The sequence below is a fragment of the Mustela nivalis genome, assembly GCF_964662115.1.
Source record: "Mustela nivalis genome assembly, chromosome: 9".
NCBI classification, from domain to species: Eukaryota; Metazoa; Chordata; class Mammalia; order Carnivora; family Mustelidae; genus Mustela; species Mustela nivalis.
In genome coordinates this window covers 118786883-118804385 of record NC_139028.1, presented here as the reverse complement: position 1 = coordinate 118804385, position 17503 = coordinate 118786883, and the positions used below count along the sequence as shown (strand labels likewise).

At 57.8% G+C, this 17503-nt stretch overlaps 2 protein-coding genes across 3 annotated transcripts in view; one reads left to right on the top strand and one right to left on the bottom strand.

Moving 5' to 3' along the window:
- LOC309873523 (uncharacterized protein) overlaps positions 1-17503 on the top strand; it is a gene marked incomplete at both ends in the record, with an annotated part of 83551 nt that overhangs the window by 16550 nt on the left and 49498 nt on the right. The gene's annotated exons all lie outside the window — the stretch shown is intronic.
- On the bottom strand, positions 15012-15719 carry LOC309873526 (uncharacterized protein; the record flags this gene model as incomplete). 2 transcript variants are annotated; one of them, XM_082749323.1, is made up of 2 exons in its annotated part: positions 15012-15053; positions 15234-15719. In XM_082749323.1, the coding sequence occupies 2 exons, from the start codon at positions 15717-15719 to the stop codon at positions 15012-15014; spliced, it is 528 nt and encodes a 175-aa protein (XP_082605449.1). The 2 variants fall into 2 exon arrangements, with proteins under 2 accessions (XP_082605449.1, XP_082605450.1); XM_082749324.1 differs by having other exon boundaries at positions 15012-15379; positions 15575-15719.

The following is a 17503-nucleotide window of genomic DNA, read 5'->3' as shown; positions in this document are numbered from 1 at the left end:
ACAACCCAGCTGAGACGGGCTGAGCGGGCGCTGGACGTGTGCCCCGACCCAACCTGCTCCCCGCCTTGGCTCTAGGGCATGGGACCCAGGCAGACGGGCTTCTCAAGGGTTTGTAGCTAGAGCTGCAGGGCCAGGAGGGGTCAGGGTCCGGAAGCCTGAGCATTCCTTCCCCCTCTGCTGCTCGGCCACCCACCCCCACCGCCCCTGCCCAGGCCTTTGAAGTTCATGTTGGCACAGACAAGAATTTGCAGTTAATTGCTCCAAAGCATCCACTGGAGCGTGGACAGGCTCCCATCACCCAGGGACGCAGCCCACAGTCCCCTGCAACCTCCCCCAACCTGCCCGCCGCCCCCCACGCCCGCCCCCTCGGGAGGCACCAACTCTGGGCCCAGAGGAGCCATCGGAGTCCTCTGCGGGACACTTGGGAGGCGGAGCTTCCTTCCGCCTCCGCCCTCCGCCCGGGATCGGTCCGGAAGCGCTGCTATAGACCCGGCTGGCCGGGAGGTGGCATCCTTGCACCGTCCGTGCGGCCTCCTGGCAGCCAGGCCCCGGCATTGTGGGCTTGTGCTGGGCCTGGGGGCAGCCACCCTCCAGAGACCACCCGACACCCAGCGGGCAGTCATGGGGGGGGTAGCACAGACCCAGCCCTGGCCCTTGCTAACTGCGCTCAACCCCACAGCCCTGGAGGTGGAGGCGGCACGCACCCCACTTCCCAGATGACCCAGAGCCGGCCAGCGGAGGAGCTGGACTTCAGGGCCAGAGAGTCTGGTCTGCGGGCCATCCTGTAACCGTATCCACGTGACCTCCAGGGTGGGGGGACCAGCCACGGGGCCACGGTGTTGTGAGTGCACGAATGAAACCCGCCCCCGTGACAGCCCCGGGATCTTGCCTCCTGGTCTGGTCTCTCTCTGAGGCCATGAACGATTTGTAGCCAGAGTGTTTCCCTCTTTGCCCTGATAGCCAGGAAGCTCACATGTTGTGGGAAAAGCAGGGAGTCTCCAACCTCTTGGCTTTGGGCTTCAGTCCAGGCCTGCAGGGCTGGACAGGGTCGTGGGACCCTCGCGGGACGGTTGGCTGGGCAGGGGTGTGGGGAGGTGGGGGCCAGGTCGTGGGACCCTCGCGGGACGGTTGGCTGGGCAGGGGTGTGGGGAGGTGGGGGCCAGGTCGTGGGACCCTCGCGGGACGGTTGGCTGGGCAGGGGTGTGGGGAGGTGGGGGCCAGGTCGTGGGACCCTCGCGGGACGGTTGGCTGGGCAGGGGTGTGGGGAGGTGGGGGCCAGGTCGTGGGACCCTCGCGGGACGGTTGGCTGGGCAGGGGTGTGGGGAGGTGGGGGCCAGGTCGTGGGACCCTCGCGGGACGGTTGGCTGGGCAGGGGTGTGGGGAGGTGGGGGCCAGGGCGAACATGAATTTTCTGGCACGTGTGAGCGCGTCGGACGTGGTCCTGGCATCTGGGGGTGGACGGTGTAACCGGATCCAGCAGGGGCCGCAGGGCCAGAGCCGCCATGAGGACAGGGCTCAGTGGGAAGCCCTTCGCTGAGTGGCCTCGGATGGGCAGGGATGTGGGCCGGGGTTTGGCGTGGCTGTTACCTGCGTGAGCACGGCCCTGTACAAACCGGTCTGGACAGGCTGCCCCGTGGCAGCAGCTTGCCGGGACCCCGGGGGTTGGGGCAGGCTCGGCTGTGCCCAGAGGGGCTGGAGGCAGCTGCCTGGCCCGAGCGTCCCCTGGGACCAGCCCTCACTGAGGGCAGCTGTCCCTTACGGACGTGGCCTTGGTCGTCGGGAGCCAGAAGCAGAGTTGGGTGCCTCGGATTTCTTGTGGGGGCCACGGGCCTGCCCTCCTGCATGCCTGGTGCCGGCTGGGACCGTGGGCTGCGTCCGGACGGCTGGGCCGCTCGCTGTAGAGGAGAGGCTGACGGTCCCCGTGTCGCCCCGGGGCCTGGACGCCCGTGTGGATGCTCATCTCCAGCGTTTTATCGCTGAACGCTTGCCGCTGGCAGCCGTATGGACGGCCCTTGGGGCTGTTAGGCCGAGCGACACAGGCTGGAGACCGCGGCGTTCACGTGCGGAACCTCAGAGCAGAGACAAAGCCGCGGCCGCCGCGAGCCGCCTGCTGGCTGCTGGGGAGACGCGGCGAGGCTGGTCGCGAGATACCAGCTCCCGGGTGTGAGCGCAACAAAGTGGAGAAAGTTCTTGTATTTAAAGGGTCGCATCATGCCAGAGGCTTACAGGCCCTACTGCCCCCAGGCCCCACGCAGGAGCTACCTTTCTGTTTCTCCCTCTCTGTCTGTCTCTTTGTGTCTCTATCTCTGGCTCTGGCTCTGTCTGTCCTCTCTCTCAGTGCCCCCTTGCCCAACGCCGTCCCCTTGGCAACGCAGATTCGTCTCTCGCGACGATGCCGGGGGACGCCCACTTGCCGTCCCCGAGACCCGGTCACCTTCGCGAGAAGCTGACCCTTCGTGGTTCTCTGCCTGTGGCACCCGGTGTCACTTGTATTAGTCACTGGGGTGACCACAGCAAACACCACAGATGGGGCTCACACAGCAGACGCTCCCTGTCCCCTGTCCTGGAGGCTGACGCCTGGGATGCAGCAGTGGGCAGGGTGTGTCCCCCGAGGCCACTCTCCTCGTGTGCGGACGGCTGTGCCCCCCTTGGGTCCCCGCAGGGTCGTCCCTTCCTGTGTGTCCGTGTCCTGATCCCCTCTTCCCGTAAGGATCCCAGTCACACGGGATCAGGGCCCAGGGACCCCGTGTTTCCTCGAGCCCCTCTGTAAAGGCCTCATCTGGTGCTGCGATCGCACTCGGAGGTCCAGGCTGTAGGACTCCAACTTACGGCTTTGGGGGACACAGTTCTGATGGAGCAGCACTTTGAACATCCCTCCTCTTGGGGTGCGTTTTCCTCCATCCTGCTTCCCAGAAAGCCGCATCAGCAGCAGCTGGGAAGGGCTCTGGGTTCCGCTTTTTGGTAAGACCCTGACTTCTAGGCCACATCCCCAAGAAGTCCTCTGCCGAGTCCCAGGAACGGGCCGGGGCTGCTGGGCAGCAGCTGCAGGGCCGGGCCCCTCCCCATCACAGGGGAGCCCCAGGTGGGAAGCATCCGTGTCAGGACACAGGAGGGGCAGGTGACAAGGGCCACGGCGTGGGGACGCCCAGCTCTCTGCAGCTGCGGAGTGAGGAACGGGGCTGCGGCTGGACAGCACATTCTCTCACAGGGCCCTGGAGTCCAGCCGGGACCCTCCCCGCCTCAGGCTGAGCGCCGTGGGCTCAGGCGCCCGTGGGAGAGGCTGGGCCTCTGCCCTCCGGAGGTCCCAGAGCGCAGTGACCTCCCGGGCCTCCGAGTCGGCCGCCGAGGGTGGGTGGCTCGGGGAGGGGGTGCCGGGGTCAGGAGGACCCCGCCAGGCTGCAGGGGGGGGGCAGGAGAGCGGGGGTCAGGGGACGCCACCGGCCGGGGTGGGGTGGCGGCAGGGTCTCGGCAGGGCCCGGGGGGGACGCTCGTTCCCACCGCTGCTTTCCGGGTGACCTCCTCTTGCACTTTCTACATCCTGTGAGAAGGCCCCTTGCCTGTGTTCTCATGTAAACAGGCAGGCCATAAATTCTCTTCGGGTCTGTGCTGCTTCAGGCCTGTCTCCCTGGTTTTGATGCAAAATCTTTTCAAAATGTTGTCTAATTGCTGGAATTATTTCTTTAATCTATGCATTATGGGGAGGTATGTTTTTAAGTTTCCAGAAATGTGGGGCTTTTCCAGTTATCTTTTTGATGTTGATTTTCAAAAGTCAGTGAGGGGTTGGAGAACATTCCCTCCAGCTGTGCTGAGATTAGCCTTATCGTGCCTGTCCCGGCTCAGAAGTGCCCGTTTCAACAGCCGAACGCGGGGTCTGTGCACACCCAGCGTCTGTAGCCTGTTAACTGGGCGCTTCGGACTTTCTGCAAACTCGCCGACCTCCCTGGCGGTGGAGCCTACGGTATCTGAGACGTGCTGAAGGCGCCACCTTGGGAACGGATCTGCTGATTCCCCCAAACGCTCGCTCTCGGCAGGCTTCTGCCTCACGGCCTTTGCGCGCGCTGGCTCAGAAAGCACCCCCTGCCCCGGGTAACCGTGTGGCTCGCGGCTTTGCCAAGTCTTTGCTGCCGGACGCCTGTCCAAGGGGACCCACCCTTTCCCGTGGGCCGCCTCCCCGCGGGGAGTTCTTCCCACTGCTGCCCGGTTTCCTCCCTCGGGACACACGTCCGTAACTGAATGATCCACGTGGCTTTTCGACGGTCCCCCCCGCCCCCCGGAATGTCAGCCCCCCCGCCCCCCCCCAGGACGCGAATTTTTGGTGCTTTCATCCACCCCTGCGTCACGACAGCGCCAGGCACAAAGCAGATGTCCTGTCAGGGCTGCTCGGAAGCGCGGATTCTCTGCGGCTTTACTGTCCTGAGTGCGTGTTTCTCTAGATCCTGTTTGCGACCCACAAAGCTGGGTATTAGCATTTCTCGTAAATTCTGGAAAATTCTCCCACGTTATCTCTGTGAACGTCAGCCCCTCCGGAGGCCTGGCGGTCCGTGTGTCAGGCTTCCTCCCTCACACATCCCCCCGCGCCTGTGTTCCCGTGCGGAATGGCAGATAACGCACCGGTGTTTACACTCCGCGCCTGGGCCGCCTTGCATCTGGCCCAGCCAGACCCAGCTGGAATTTAAAATTCAATTAATTTGCTTTTCCTTCGTAGAATTTCTTGTTGGCTGCTCCCCTGTGCTCGACAGCATTTTTGTTCTGCACCCCTGCTCCCATTTCCAAAGGAGTTTTCTTTCTTTAGTTAGTTCTTTTTCCTTTTTTATTTTTTTTAAAGATTTTATTTAGTTATTTGGCAGACAGAGATCACAAGTAGGCAGAGAGGCAGGCAGAGAGAGAGAAGGAAGCAGGCTCCCCGCTGAGCAGAGAGCCCGATGCGGGACTCGATCCCAGGACCCTGAGATCATGACCTGAGCCGAAGGCAGAGGCTTTAACCCACTGAGCCACCCAGGCGTCCCTCTTTAGTTATTTCTAAAGCACTTGTTTTGTGCCATGTCTGACAGTCCCAGGGCCCGGGGCCTTGGCCTGACGGGTTCTTCTGTCTGTAGCTGTTGCTGGCTCTCCCCGACCCTGCGAGGCCCGTGTGTGTGTGTGTGTGTGTGTGTGTGTGTGTGTTGATTTGTGAGTTTGGCTCCCGGGACCGTCGTCTGTGGGGATCACGGACATTTGCTTAAGGGTGACTTTCCTTGTGGGCTGAGGGCTTCCATGTCCTCGGCGCTGGAACACCCCAGCATGGGCTGCCCTGACCCGGAACCCCATAGCTGAGGACGGCGGTGGTGGGGAGGCGCTCTCCGGCTTCCTCCCTGACCAAGACAGGTCCCCGCGAGCTTGCCGGCGTCGCCGGTCCCCAGGCTGCGCGGAGGCCAGTGGCCCTGCTTCACCTCTTCCATGGGCTCAAAACTCCCAGTCTCCGTGCTTGGCTCTGAGGAATCTTCACTTTTGGAGGCTCTCGGTGACCTTTCAAAATGACATTTGGGGACCCAGTGCTTCTACAAGTTTCTGGTGGGAGGACTGGGGTTGGAACTCGGGAGAACGTTGAGGTGTTTCCACGTCGCTGAGTGGATGTGAGGCCCCGCGGCCCGCATGTCTGTCGTGAGGATCACGAGACCCTCGGAGCGGCTGCGGGGCCGAGCGGGGCCGGGTTCCTGGGGCGGGGGCTCCGGCCGTGCAGCCCGCCCTCTGGCGTCTGCCTGCCTTGCTCCACGAGCCCCCGGCGTGTGCGAGCTCCTGGGAGACCGTGCTCACGTCCGCGTCCGGAGCCCGGGGCCTCAGAGACGGGCCTTCTGGGGCAACGGGGCTGGGGCAGACAGAGCTAGCTAGGAGGACGCCAGCCCGCATGGGGACCCCTGTTCCAACAGGTCTGGGGTCCTTATGGAAACGGAAATTTGGTCGCAGAAACGGGCTAAGTACGGAGGGAAGACCCACGGCACAGGGAGAGCACGGCCGTCCGCACACGAGGACAGACACGGCCGTCCGCACACGAGGACAGACACGGCCGTCCGCACACGAGGACAGAGGCCCCAGGGGACCCGGCCGTGCCCATGCCTGGCCCTCAGGCTCTGGCCTCCAGGACTGGGGACAGGGAGCCTCTGAGCCACGGCCTGTGATGCTCTGCAAACCCACATCGTCGGGAGCACAGTGGGGGCAGCCGGTGTTGGTCCCAAAAGCGTGGCGGCGGAGTCAGGTGAAAGTTACACATTTATTTAACCCTGTAGAAGCTGAAATAAGGGATCACAGAGTAAACTTTGGGGAGGTACAGACTCTATTTATTTAGAAGATCCAAACTGAACATCCGTGAAAGGGAGGGTCCCGGCAACCGGCAGGGCACGTAAGCCATGACCCGGCAGGCGGGGAGGGCTCCGAGACCCCCTGCCCTCAGGGAGGCCCCGGGCACAGATGCGTCCGCGTCCTCTAGCCAGAGCTCAACGGCCACCTGGGTTCCGGCAGCCTAAGCGGTTTGGAGAAGGAGGGTCGTGGGGGCCGAGAGCAGGCAGGGGTGGGGCAGGGGCCGGCAAGGGCCCTGGTCGGAGGCGCCGCACTCAGGACGCTCCCAGTGAGCTCACTGGAGGCACCAAGGGGCGGGACTCGCGGCCCTGAGAGGTTCAAGTGGCAGAGGGGACAGGCCACTGCGGGCTCTCGTGACCTGAGGGGCTGGGCTGCTGAGTCCCGAGGTCTGGCCATTAGGCTGGGGGGTCACTATCCTTGGCTTTCCCAGGGGGCCCTCTATGCCCCTGAGCCTGGGCGCTGGTGTTTTTACCCCCCCTTACAAGTCAGTTGCTGCTCATTTTTGTAAATAAAAGCATCACGTAGAGAGGACAGGATGCCTGTAATTAGCCCGCCCCGAATGGTCAGCACAGATTAATTGGCAGATGAGTGCGATGTACAGGGACAGGAGGCTTGGGGACGGGTCATGGCAGGGGCACAACGCACGGGGGACAGGACCCGCAGGGACGAGACGCGTGGGGACAGGTCGCGGCAGGGACGGGACGGGTGGGGACGGGGCAGGGCAGGGACTAACATGCTCTGCCCGGCGAGCTGCGCTGACGGGAGGCGACGTTAGATGTGTCAGTGTGTCTGTGACTATTTTCTTCCTTTCTTTCTTTTTAAGATTTTGTTTATTTGAGAGACTGGGAGAGTCAGAGAGAGCACGAGTGGAGGACGTAGCAGAGGCCGAGGGGGAAGCAGGCTCCCCGCCGAGCAGGGAGCTCGGCGCAGGGCTCGATCCCCAGACCCTGGGACCATGACTGAGCCCAGGGCAGGTGCTTCACCCACTGAGCCACCCAGGCACCCTTGTTTGTGACTATTTTCAAGGCATGGTGGCCCTTGCGGGGTCCTGGGGACGCAGGTCAGGGGCGCAGGGTAAGGAGGGCCGGCCTCCCCCCGACCTGGCGACTGGCTGGGCAGTGGGTTGGACGCTGAGCCATGGGCTGGCTGCCGAGGGCGTTCCCGAGTGGCGGAGGAGCTGTGCTGGGACCAGGGGGCGAGGCCAGGACGGACTGGGGTGGCGGCCGTGCATTCCGCTTTGGAAGCCTGGGTGGCATCCGACCAGCACCACAGTCACCGCCGGCTCGGGGCGTGCGGGGCCCTTCCTGCGGGCCGGGCGCCCAGCCGTGCTCTTTGGAAACGGGCTCCGCCGACAGGGACTTTGCATGTCAGCTCGTGATTTGGGGATAACCGCGGGTTCCCGGCCGGCGGCCTCGTGTTCATTTGACCTTTGAGTGCCCTTCGCTGCTCAGCACCTCCTGCGGGCTACTGGCGGCCGCTCGGGGGACGATTCTGCGGTTCCTCGCGCGTCTGGGCCGACTCCATCCCGGCCCCTCCGGCTGCCGCGCCCGCCGGTCCCTCCAGCTCTCCTCCTCCTCACGGGGCTCGCAGAGTGTGGCCCCTGGGACCACCCGGCGCAGGGGCAGCAGCGGGCGTCCGGAGCCCCCCAGAGACACATGACCCGGGAGGCGATACCAACCCCCTCTCGGCATCGCTGCGGCCTCTGAAAGCCATTTCCTGTCCACTCCCGGCCTGGCCACTGAACCAAGGCCACGGCTCTGCTTTCATTTTATTACCTTTCTGGGTCAAGCAGGACGGGTCAGCCAATTATGCCTCTGAGCGAGCTGCCCCCACGGTTCAGTGCCTGCTTCGGCCCCGCTCCCGGCTCACCACCCTTCCTCCCCCGGGACGCGGCTGGGGCGGCCTGGGCGCTGGGAGCGGGGCCGCCGGGAGGAAGGGAAGGCGCCCGTGGGAACCGGCGCTGCAGTTTCTGCTCACGGGCTCGTGCGAATCACATGGCCACATCCGGCGGCCGGGGGGCGGTGGGGGGACTTGGGGGCCGCTTGCCACCTGCCATCTGACCCTGTCCCCGGGAAAGGAGGAACAAGGGGCCCGTAAATAGCCTGAATTCAGTGTTCCATGCGGCAGACCTGTCAGGCCTTTGGCTAATGATCTCAAGCCTTGTCTTATCCGAGGTGTGATGAGAGCCCGAGCCTTCTCAGCCTGACCGGCTCCGGCCCCGTCTCCCCGGCAATGATTCACCACCGCCGCCCACACCCCTCTTCTGCCCTGGGTTACACGACGGGGAGGCTCTGATCCCGAGCAGCGTTGGCCCCCCGGGATCTGCCCGCCGACCGGAGGAGCGCGGTGGCAGCAGCGGGAGGAAACGGGATTCTGTCCCGTAGCTCCTCTCGCGCAGGGAAACACTCCCAACGTCCTCCACAGGCAGCCGAGGGCCCTGCATGTTGTTCCCAGCTTGACGGAGGGGTGGCTGGCAAGTGGGGACCAGCCCGTCCCCTGCGGTTTCGAGGTTCGCACACGCGGTCCCGGTGGCCTCCATCGCCCGCCGCCCGCAGCCCCCGCTTCTGCAGGGAGGACACGTAGGGCTGCTCTCTCGGGCTCTCGGGCGCACAACCCGGTGTTGCCAACGACAGTCCCATGGCGCGTGTGCCATCCTGGGAACGGGCGGTCCGGCGGCGGGAAGTGGGTACCCCTTGACCGACGTCCCCACCCCTTCCCCCGGCCCCGGACGGCCGCCGCTGTGTGGCTGACGGTGGTGAGCTCCGTGTCGTCAGAGCCCGTGGGTGGGATTCTGCAGGGGTCGTCCTCTGGGTCTGCCTCCTTCCACGGAGCTGATGCCCTCCAGCCCCATCCACGTCACAAACGGCAGGATTCCCTTCTTTGTAGGCAGCGTGTCGTGGCCCACCGTAAGCACGAGCTACACCTTCTTTCCCCCCGGTCCGCGGGCAGACACTTCGGACTCCGTACCTTCCCCGCCCTGAACGGCGCCGCGGGCGCACCGGGGCCGAGGCTTCTCTTCAAACTAGCGAGTTCATTCCCTTTGGACAAATACCCAGAAGTGGGATCAGCACGTCCTAGGGCAGCTCTGTTTTTAACCTCCTGAGGACCCTCCGGCCTGTTCTGCAGCGTGGCTGCCCCGCTCGCATTCCCGCCCCCAGAGCAGGAGGGCTCCCCTTTCCCCACAGCCTCCCCGACACCTGCCCGTTCTTGCCTGTCTGATGCCGGCCATTGTGACGGGGTGAGGTGGGATTTCCTCGTGGTTTTGGTTTGCGTTTCCCTGGTGATAAGGGATGTAAGCACTTTTTCATGTACTTGTTGGCTCTTATATGTTTTCTTTGGAAAAATGTCTCTTTGGGCCCTTTGCCCATTTTTTAACAGAGTTATTTGTTTTTCTGCTATTGAGTTGTACGAGTTCCTTAAATGTTTTGGATATTAACCCCTTATCAGATACATGGTTTACACGTGTTTCTCCCGTCCTGTAGGCTGCATGAGGACTCTTTTGATGGTTTTTTTGTTTCTGTATTTTGCTGGGCAGAAACGTCTTAGTGGGATGTGGTCCTGCTTATTCATGTTGCTTCTGTTTTCTGTGAAACCAATCTGGACTGGACGTTTCTTTGCTGGAAAGTTTTCCATTTAGTCTTCTTGGTCTGCTCAGATTTTCTCCTTCTTCCTCCCTCTCTCTCTTCCTTACTTTTCTTGAGAGATGGGAGTGGGCATGAGCAGGCATGGGGAGAAGGGCAGAAGGAGAGAGAAAATCTTAAGCGCAACGTGGACCATGACGCAGGCCTTGATCTCACAACCTTGAGATCATGACTTGAGCTGAAATTGAAAGTCAGGCATTCAACTGACTGAGCCACCAAGGAGCCCCCAGATTTCCTATTTCTTGGTGATTCAGTCTTGGTCGGTTATACACTTCTAGGAATTCATCCCTTTCTTCTAGGTTATTGTTGTAGGGTAAGAAATATATACAATCTTTTGTCTCCAGTTTCTGGCAAGAAGCTCCTAAAAACCTTAGAATTTCCCAAGTGATAAGAATATCTTCTGTCACTTCTTAGGAGTCTCCAAAAGAACACACCTGAGTATGTGCTGCTGAGGGGACTCAGGGTGGGGGCCCTAGGTCTTGGAGCTTTCAGCCTCACCCCCCTACCTCTGGGAAGGGGAGGGGGTGCCTTAGAGGTCAGGTTCTATAGAGACTCTTGACACCAGGACTTGATGAGGTCCCATGCTGGCGAACATGGGGAGATTTGGGGGATGGTGATGTGCTCGCCGGCGCGGAAGCTCCACGCCCTTTCCCCATACCTTGCTCCCTGCATCTCTTCTACCCCCTGCGCCTGAGCTTATGCTTCTATCAGCAACCATTCGTCTAGTGGGTGACACACTTCTGTGAGTTCTGTGGTGGCTCCAGCAAATCCATCAAACCCAAGGAAGGGTTGTTGGAATCTTGGACGTCTCACTGGTCAGTCAGAAGCACAGGTGACACCAGCAGTCGTGGGGCCGGGGGTGTTCCTGCGGGACTGTGCCCTTCACCCGTGAGATCCCTTCACCTGTCGACGCCAGGTGCGTCGTGTCGGAAGAGAGTCACGTTCACTGTGGGACATCCAGTCCGTGAGCGCTGAGAAAGGAAGGATTTTGTGGTGTTAAAAAAAACACACGTCGGAAGTACCTGTTCTGTCGGTGAATGATTGTCCGCGGTAATCTCTTACCATCCGTCGCGTTTCTGTGGGGTCTGTTGTAATGTCCTCTGCTTCGCTTCAGGTTTTCTTTGAGTCTAAGTTACTCTAGCCCAAGTTTTATCAACTCTCTTTTTTAACTTTTCAAAAACCTCCTTCACCCGCACCGTTGTTTTCGGCTACTCTTCTACAGTCTCCCGCCCTTCCTCGCCTGAGCTGAGCCATTTCCTCCCTTCTGCCAACCTGGAGCTTAGTTTGTCTTTTTGGCCCCAGTTCCCTAAGATGTAAGAGCAGTTGTTTAGTTGACATCTTTCTTGTTTCTTCATCTAGTGTTTGTCACATAACCCCCTACCTTAGTCCGTTGGGCTCCTACAGCAAAATATCACAGACTGGGAGACTCATGAGCTACAGAATTTATTTCTTATATGGTGGGGCTGGGGAGCCCAAGGTCATGGTGCTGGCAGACTCAATGTGGTCACTGCCGAGGGCCCACCTCTTCATCGGTGATGCCTTTCCCTGTGTCCTCATGGGGTACAAGGGGCTGGGGGGCTCCGTGGGGTCTCTTATAAGAACACGAATCCTACTCAGGAGGCTCCTCTCTGATAAGCTGAGCATCTCCCCAAAGTCCCACCTCTTAGCACCATCATCTTCAGGAGTTAAGGTTTTTTTTTTTTAAATTTTATTTTATTTTTCAGTGTTCTGAGATTAATTGTTTACGCCCCACACCCAGTGCATCATGCGATCTGTGCCCCCCAACACCCACCACCAGGCTCACCCACCCCACCCACCCCCACCCTCCAAAACCCTCAGTTTGTTTCTCAGAGTCCATAGTCTCACATGGTTTGTCTCCCCTCTGATTTCCCCCAACTGGAGGAGATTAGGCTGAATGAAATAAGTCAAGCAGAGAGAGTTAATTATCATAGGGTCTCACGTACTTGTGGAGCATAAGGAATAACATGGAGGACATTGGGAGAAGGAGGTAAGGTTTTAATAAGAATTCTGAGAGGACACAAGCATTGAAATGGTAGCAACTTACCTCCTTCGCTGCAACCTGTATGTTTTGGTATGATGTGCTTCCATTTTCTTTTGTTTCAAGATGTTTTTGGATGCCCCTTTTGATTTCTTCCTGGACTCATTGGTGGTTCAGGGCTATGTTGCTTACTTTCCACTTCTGTGTGAAGGTTTCCATTTTCTTCCTGTTACTGTTCTCCGGTTTCCTGACATTACTGTCAGAGACAACACTCGATACAACTTCAATCCTCCTAAGTTCAGGGTTTGTTTTGTGACCTAACAAACGATCTGTTCTGAAGACCGCCCCATGTCGCTTGAGAAGAAAGTGTGTTTGGTGCCCTGTACACCAAACTTTAAAATATAGTTCAAACCCAATGTCTCCTCACTGATTTTCTGTATGAGCGATCTGTTTGTTGATGAAAGGGGGCACTGAAGTTCCCTACTGTTATTGTGTCTATTACTACTTTCGGATCTGTTGGCATTTGCTATATTTAGGTGCTCTGATGCTGGGTGGGTAAATACTCATAATTGTTACATCCTCTCTGTCATTAATAATGCCCTTCCTTGTCTCTTGTTACCATTTTGCCTTGAGTCTGTTTTCCCTGGTGGCAGTACAGCCGCCCCCACTGTCTTTTATTTCCCATTTGCAGGAGATCTTTCTCCATCCCTTACTGTCAGCCTCGGTGTGACCTTGAAGCTGAAGTGAGTCCCTTGTAGGCAGCATGGAATTGGGACTTCTTTTTTCCTTTAAACCCATCCACTCTACACCTTTTGAAGAGTTTAATCCATTTATATTTAAAGGAATTATGATAGATACGAACTTACTATAGTTATTGTCATCTTGTCAATTATTTCCAGACTGTTTTGTAGTTCCTTTGTTTTTTTCTTGCTGTCTTCCTTTGGGATTTGGTAATATTCTATAATGATATACTTTGAATCTGTCTGTCTTTTGTATATCCACCATAATGTTTTTTGTGTGTGGTTACCATGAGGCTTACATAAAACGCCTTTTAGCTGTGATACTATGCATTTTGTATATTGTTTGTATTATTATCTGTGCATCACTCTGTGCTTATAGATTTAAGCATACTTGATGTGTATCAGTCCATTTAAAAAATATATATATATATTTATTTATTTATTTTAGAGAGAGAGCGCGCGCACAGGGGCAGGGGGGTGGAGACTCCCAAACAGACTCCTTGCTCAGCACATGGTCCAACTCAGGACTCCATCTCATGTTGCTGAGATCATGAGCTGAGCTGAGCTGAGAGATGGACACCTAACTGGCTAAGTCACCAGGTGCCTCTGTTTCAGTCCACTTAAACATTGGTGTAAACATTACCCCAAACTTACCTCCTGGAGACCTCTTTGAACTTGATGCCCTGCTTCTTCAACATGACCTGAGGAGTCTTTGTCATCTCTTGGCTTTCTGGAGCACTGAGGTGTTCCATATTCACTTAACTCATTTCCGGTCCCATTTCTGCGGAGAACCTGGGTCCCACTTAGATACGAGGAGTGGTATTTGACAACAACAGGTTTGGCACAAGGAGTGCTCACAGCTACCAGGCTGGCCATTTTTCTAGGTCTTTCGGTGGACTAGGAAACCAGTTTTTTAAAGATAATATACATCATAACTTCACACTGGCATTTTAAATTCACATTTAGCACTACAGGGTTTTTACTCAACTTCATTAGTCCCACACCCACACTCACATTTCTGGTCCTGACCTAATTATACATTTGCTCTTCACTGAGACGGTCAGAGCTGTCCAAGGGTAAGAATATCGGTGTTACCCACCAACAAAATGTTTACCAGAAACGGCTTAAGATTTCTGTTCTTGTGTTTTTCTATGGTGAGGGCATATCACACTGGGAGATTACTGTGTTTTCAAATGACTTGAAATAACTCATCTCTATTAATACTGCCTTCTAAGAATTTTGAAAGAATGTGGTTGGAGGCCTCAGAATAACAAGGGAGGCCTCACAGTATGATTTCCCAAGGTCCTCAGTCTGGGAAACAGCCACTGTTTTTCTTTTTCTTGACAATCCCTTATGTTTTATGCAGATTGGAACAGATAGGTTAAGGGCTGGGACGCGGATGCAGTAGCTGAAGTCCTTTCCTTCAGCCGGTGTGTGAGCTTCCTGTGGCAAGAGGCTGGTCTGACCACAGTCCTCCGATGTGGGTGAGAATGGCAACATCTGGTTCCCAGGCCCCAGCCACTTGACCAGGACTGAGGGATTCAGCTATGCCTGTGGTTGCAGGAGGAGGAGGAAGGGGGCAGAGCCCTGGAAGAAGGGAGGGGACAGTCTGAAGCTCTGGGACTGTCCCACAGCTGTTAGGCCTCTATCGCCCTGGCCTTGGGGACTGTCCTCTTTCTATCACATCAATGGCTGGAGAGGGTCCCGAGGATAGAAGAGAGACCGCAGAGGAGAGGGGAGGCCAGGGTGATTGCTGGCCGTACCCCGGGGGGGCACTAACGCCGCCACCAACAAATCCATCAGCCCCCAAGTGTGGAATAGAACAGAATGAGAACAGCAGCGACCTTCAAGGCCGTCGTGACCAATGACAGGAAGGCACAAGCCATGGGTTTCAATCCGTGAACATATTTTTATTGATTGGAAACACGATTTAAGACAAAGCAGTGTTTGACACGCAGAGCAGCTCCAAGTGTTTCTTTAACCACAACCTTGTTCCCAGTGGAACACGAACACTAACAGCCTCCTAAAGTGGAGACAGGACACCACCTGGAGCATGGGCTTGTCGGTGGGCCAACCAGGACGGGGTCTGGGGAGGACGGAGATGCTTCCAGAAGGTGATGGGAAAGTCAGCAGAAAATGAACATTAAACAGGCTTCTCCCAAGGAATCGTCAACCAAATTTGTCTTCTTTCTAGAGGGCAATGGCCCTGGGGTGTGATTTGGAACTTAGCAATAAAGTATAGGTCACAGCTTGGGAAAACTGGACCAGCAGGAGTCACCTGAGGTCCTTAACAGAACCTCAGATTTTGCACTGACAGCAGACGGGGACACAGCAGCTGCACTGGGAGCAGCAGGGTTTGCAGCAGCTGGACTGGGAGCAGCAGGGCTTGCAGCAGCTGGACTGGCAGCAGCAGGGGACACAGCAGCTGGACTGGGAGCAGCAGGGTTTGCAGCAGCTGGACTGGGAGCAGCAGGGCTTGCAGCAGCAGGACTGGGAGCAGCAGGGTTTGCAGCAGCAGGACTGGGAACAGCAGGGTTTGCAGCAGCTAGACTGGCAGCAGGATGACCCACAGCCTGAAGAGCAGCAACAGGGTTTGCAGCAGCTGGACTGGGAGCAGCCACAGGAGCCACAGCCCCCCTTGCAACCCCCACAAGAGCCACAGCCCCCCTTGGAGCCCCCACAGGAGCCACAGCCACCCTTGCAACCCCCACAAGAGCCACAGCCCCCCTTGGAGCCCCCACAGGAGCCACAGCCACCCTTGCAACCCCCACAAGAGCCACAGCCCCCCTTGGAGCCCCCACATGAACCACAACCCCCTTTGGAGCCCCCACAGGAGCCACAGCCCCCTTTGGAGCCCCCACAGGAGCCACAGCTAGAGCAGGAACAGGCTGGCACACAGCAGCACACGGGCTTGCAGCAGCACACGGGCACACAGCAGCCCCCACAGCCGGAGCCGCAGCCCCCACAGCCGGAGCCACAGCCCCCGGAACAGCCACAGCAGGTCATGGTTCTGGTGGGTTGAGGGTGGAGCAGGTCAGAGGAGCAGGTGCGGAGGACAGTGCTCAGGTGTGGGGCCTCCTGGGCCGGGAGCCCTTTATACCCCTGCCCAGGGTCAGGTGAGGTGCTGGACACACGGTCACTTCCTGGTTCCTGTTGTGCCACTCTCCCAGGGAAATCGTATTTGTTTGTTTGATTTTCATCTGAAAATAACCTCAGTGCTGTCGTAGTTTTGCATTTTTCCTTCAGTCCACCGTGTCCCCTCATGTGCTCCCTGACAGACGGGAAAGCCGTCCGTGTGTCCGCGGAAGGTGATGGGAGCAGGGCTCTTGGCTTGGAGGCCGGGTTCATCTCAGCGACCTGTATTGGTCCCCTGGGGCTCCAGAGCAGGCGGCCACAGGTGGAGGGCTTGACAGCAGACGTTCCTGCTCCCGTCTGGAGGCCGCAGGTCCTCGGTGGAGTCAGCAGGGTCGTGGGCTCCCTGAGGCTCTGCGGGAGGATCGTTGCTGCCTCTTCCGGCTCCTGGGGCTGCCGGCATCCTTGACACGCCCTGCGTCGCGCTGGAGCCGGACCCCTCTTCACGTGGCCTTTCTCCCCGTGCGTCTGCACCTCACCTCTCCTCTTTGCTCTCACGAGGACACCGGCCTTCAGTTAGGTCGTCACCTTGTCCGGGACAACCTCAGCTTGGCTCCGCCTGCAAAGACCTGATGTCCCAATGAGGGCGGATTCTGAAGTTCCAGAAGGACACGGTTCAATCCCCTGCACCGTCTCATGATGTTCCTGACGTCCCCCTGGTGCTGCCCTGACCGTGAAAGCCCAGGGACTGTCCACAGAAGGCACAGGGGATGGAGTCCAGGGAAATGCTCTGGACCGGTCAGTCCTGTCCTGCCTGTCGCCTCTGGGAAGAACAGAACTGAAGGTCAGGACAGGACCCAGGACTAGGAAACGACTCGGGATCAGGAAAGGACCCAGGGTCAGGATTGGGTTGAGAATTAGGAAAGGACTTAGGGTCAGGATGGGACCCAGAATCAAGATAAGACTCAGAATCAGAACACTACTCAGCAGTGCCTGAGTGGCCCAGTTGGTTAAGGTCTAACTCTTGGTTTTAGCTCAGATATGATTTCAGGGTCCTGACATCAAGCCCCACGTTGGGATCCCTGCTTAGTTCTGCTCCTCCTCAGCTCATTCTCTCTCTCCCTCTCTCTCTCTCTCAAATAGATAAATAAATAAATATTTTTGGAAAAAAAAAAAAAGAGCAGTACTCAGGGTCAGTACAGGACTCAGGACCCGTGGGGACAGGAGTCAGGATCAGGACAGAAGTTAGGACCAGGTTAAGACTCAGCAATTAGAACAAGACCCAGAATCAGAATAGGACTGAGGATCAGGATGGGACCCAGATAATGAGCTGGGGTCCCCTTCTGGACTTCTAGGACCCGGGGTGTCTGCACCCAGTTGGGCACACGCATTAGGAGAGGTTCCCAAAATGTCCCACTGAACTACCAACACAACAGTGGATCCTACCCTTTGTGATGGGAAACTCCTCAATGAACAACTTAAAAATTTTTTTTTAAATTATTTGGCAGAGAGAGAGAGATTGAGAGAGGGAACACAAGCAGGGGGAGTGGGAGAGGGAGAAGCAGGCTTCCTGCTGAGCAGGTAGCCTGACGTGGGTCTTGATCCCAGGACCCTGGGATCACTACCTGAGGCAAAAGCAGAGGCTTAACCACTGAACCACCCAGATGCCCCAATAAACAGCTTTTATTTAATAGCATGCATCCCTGAAATAGGTGAAT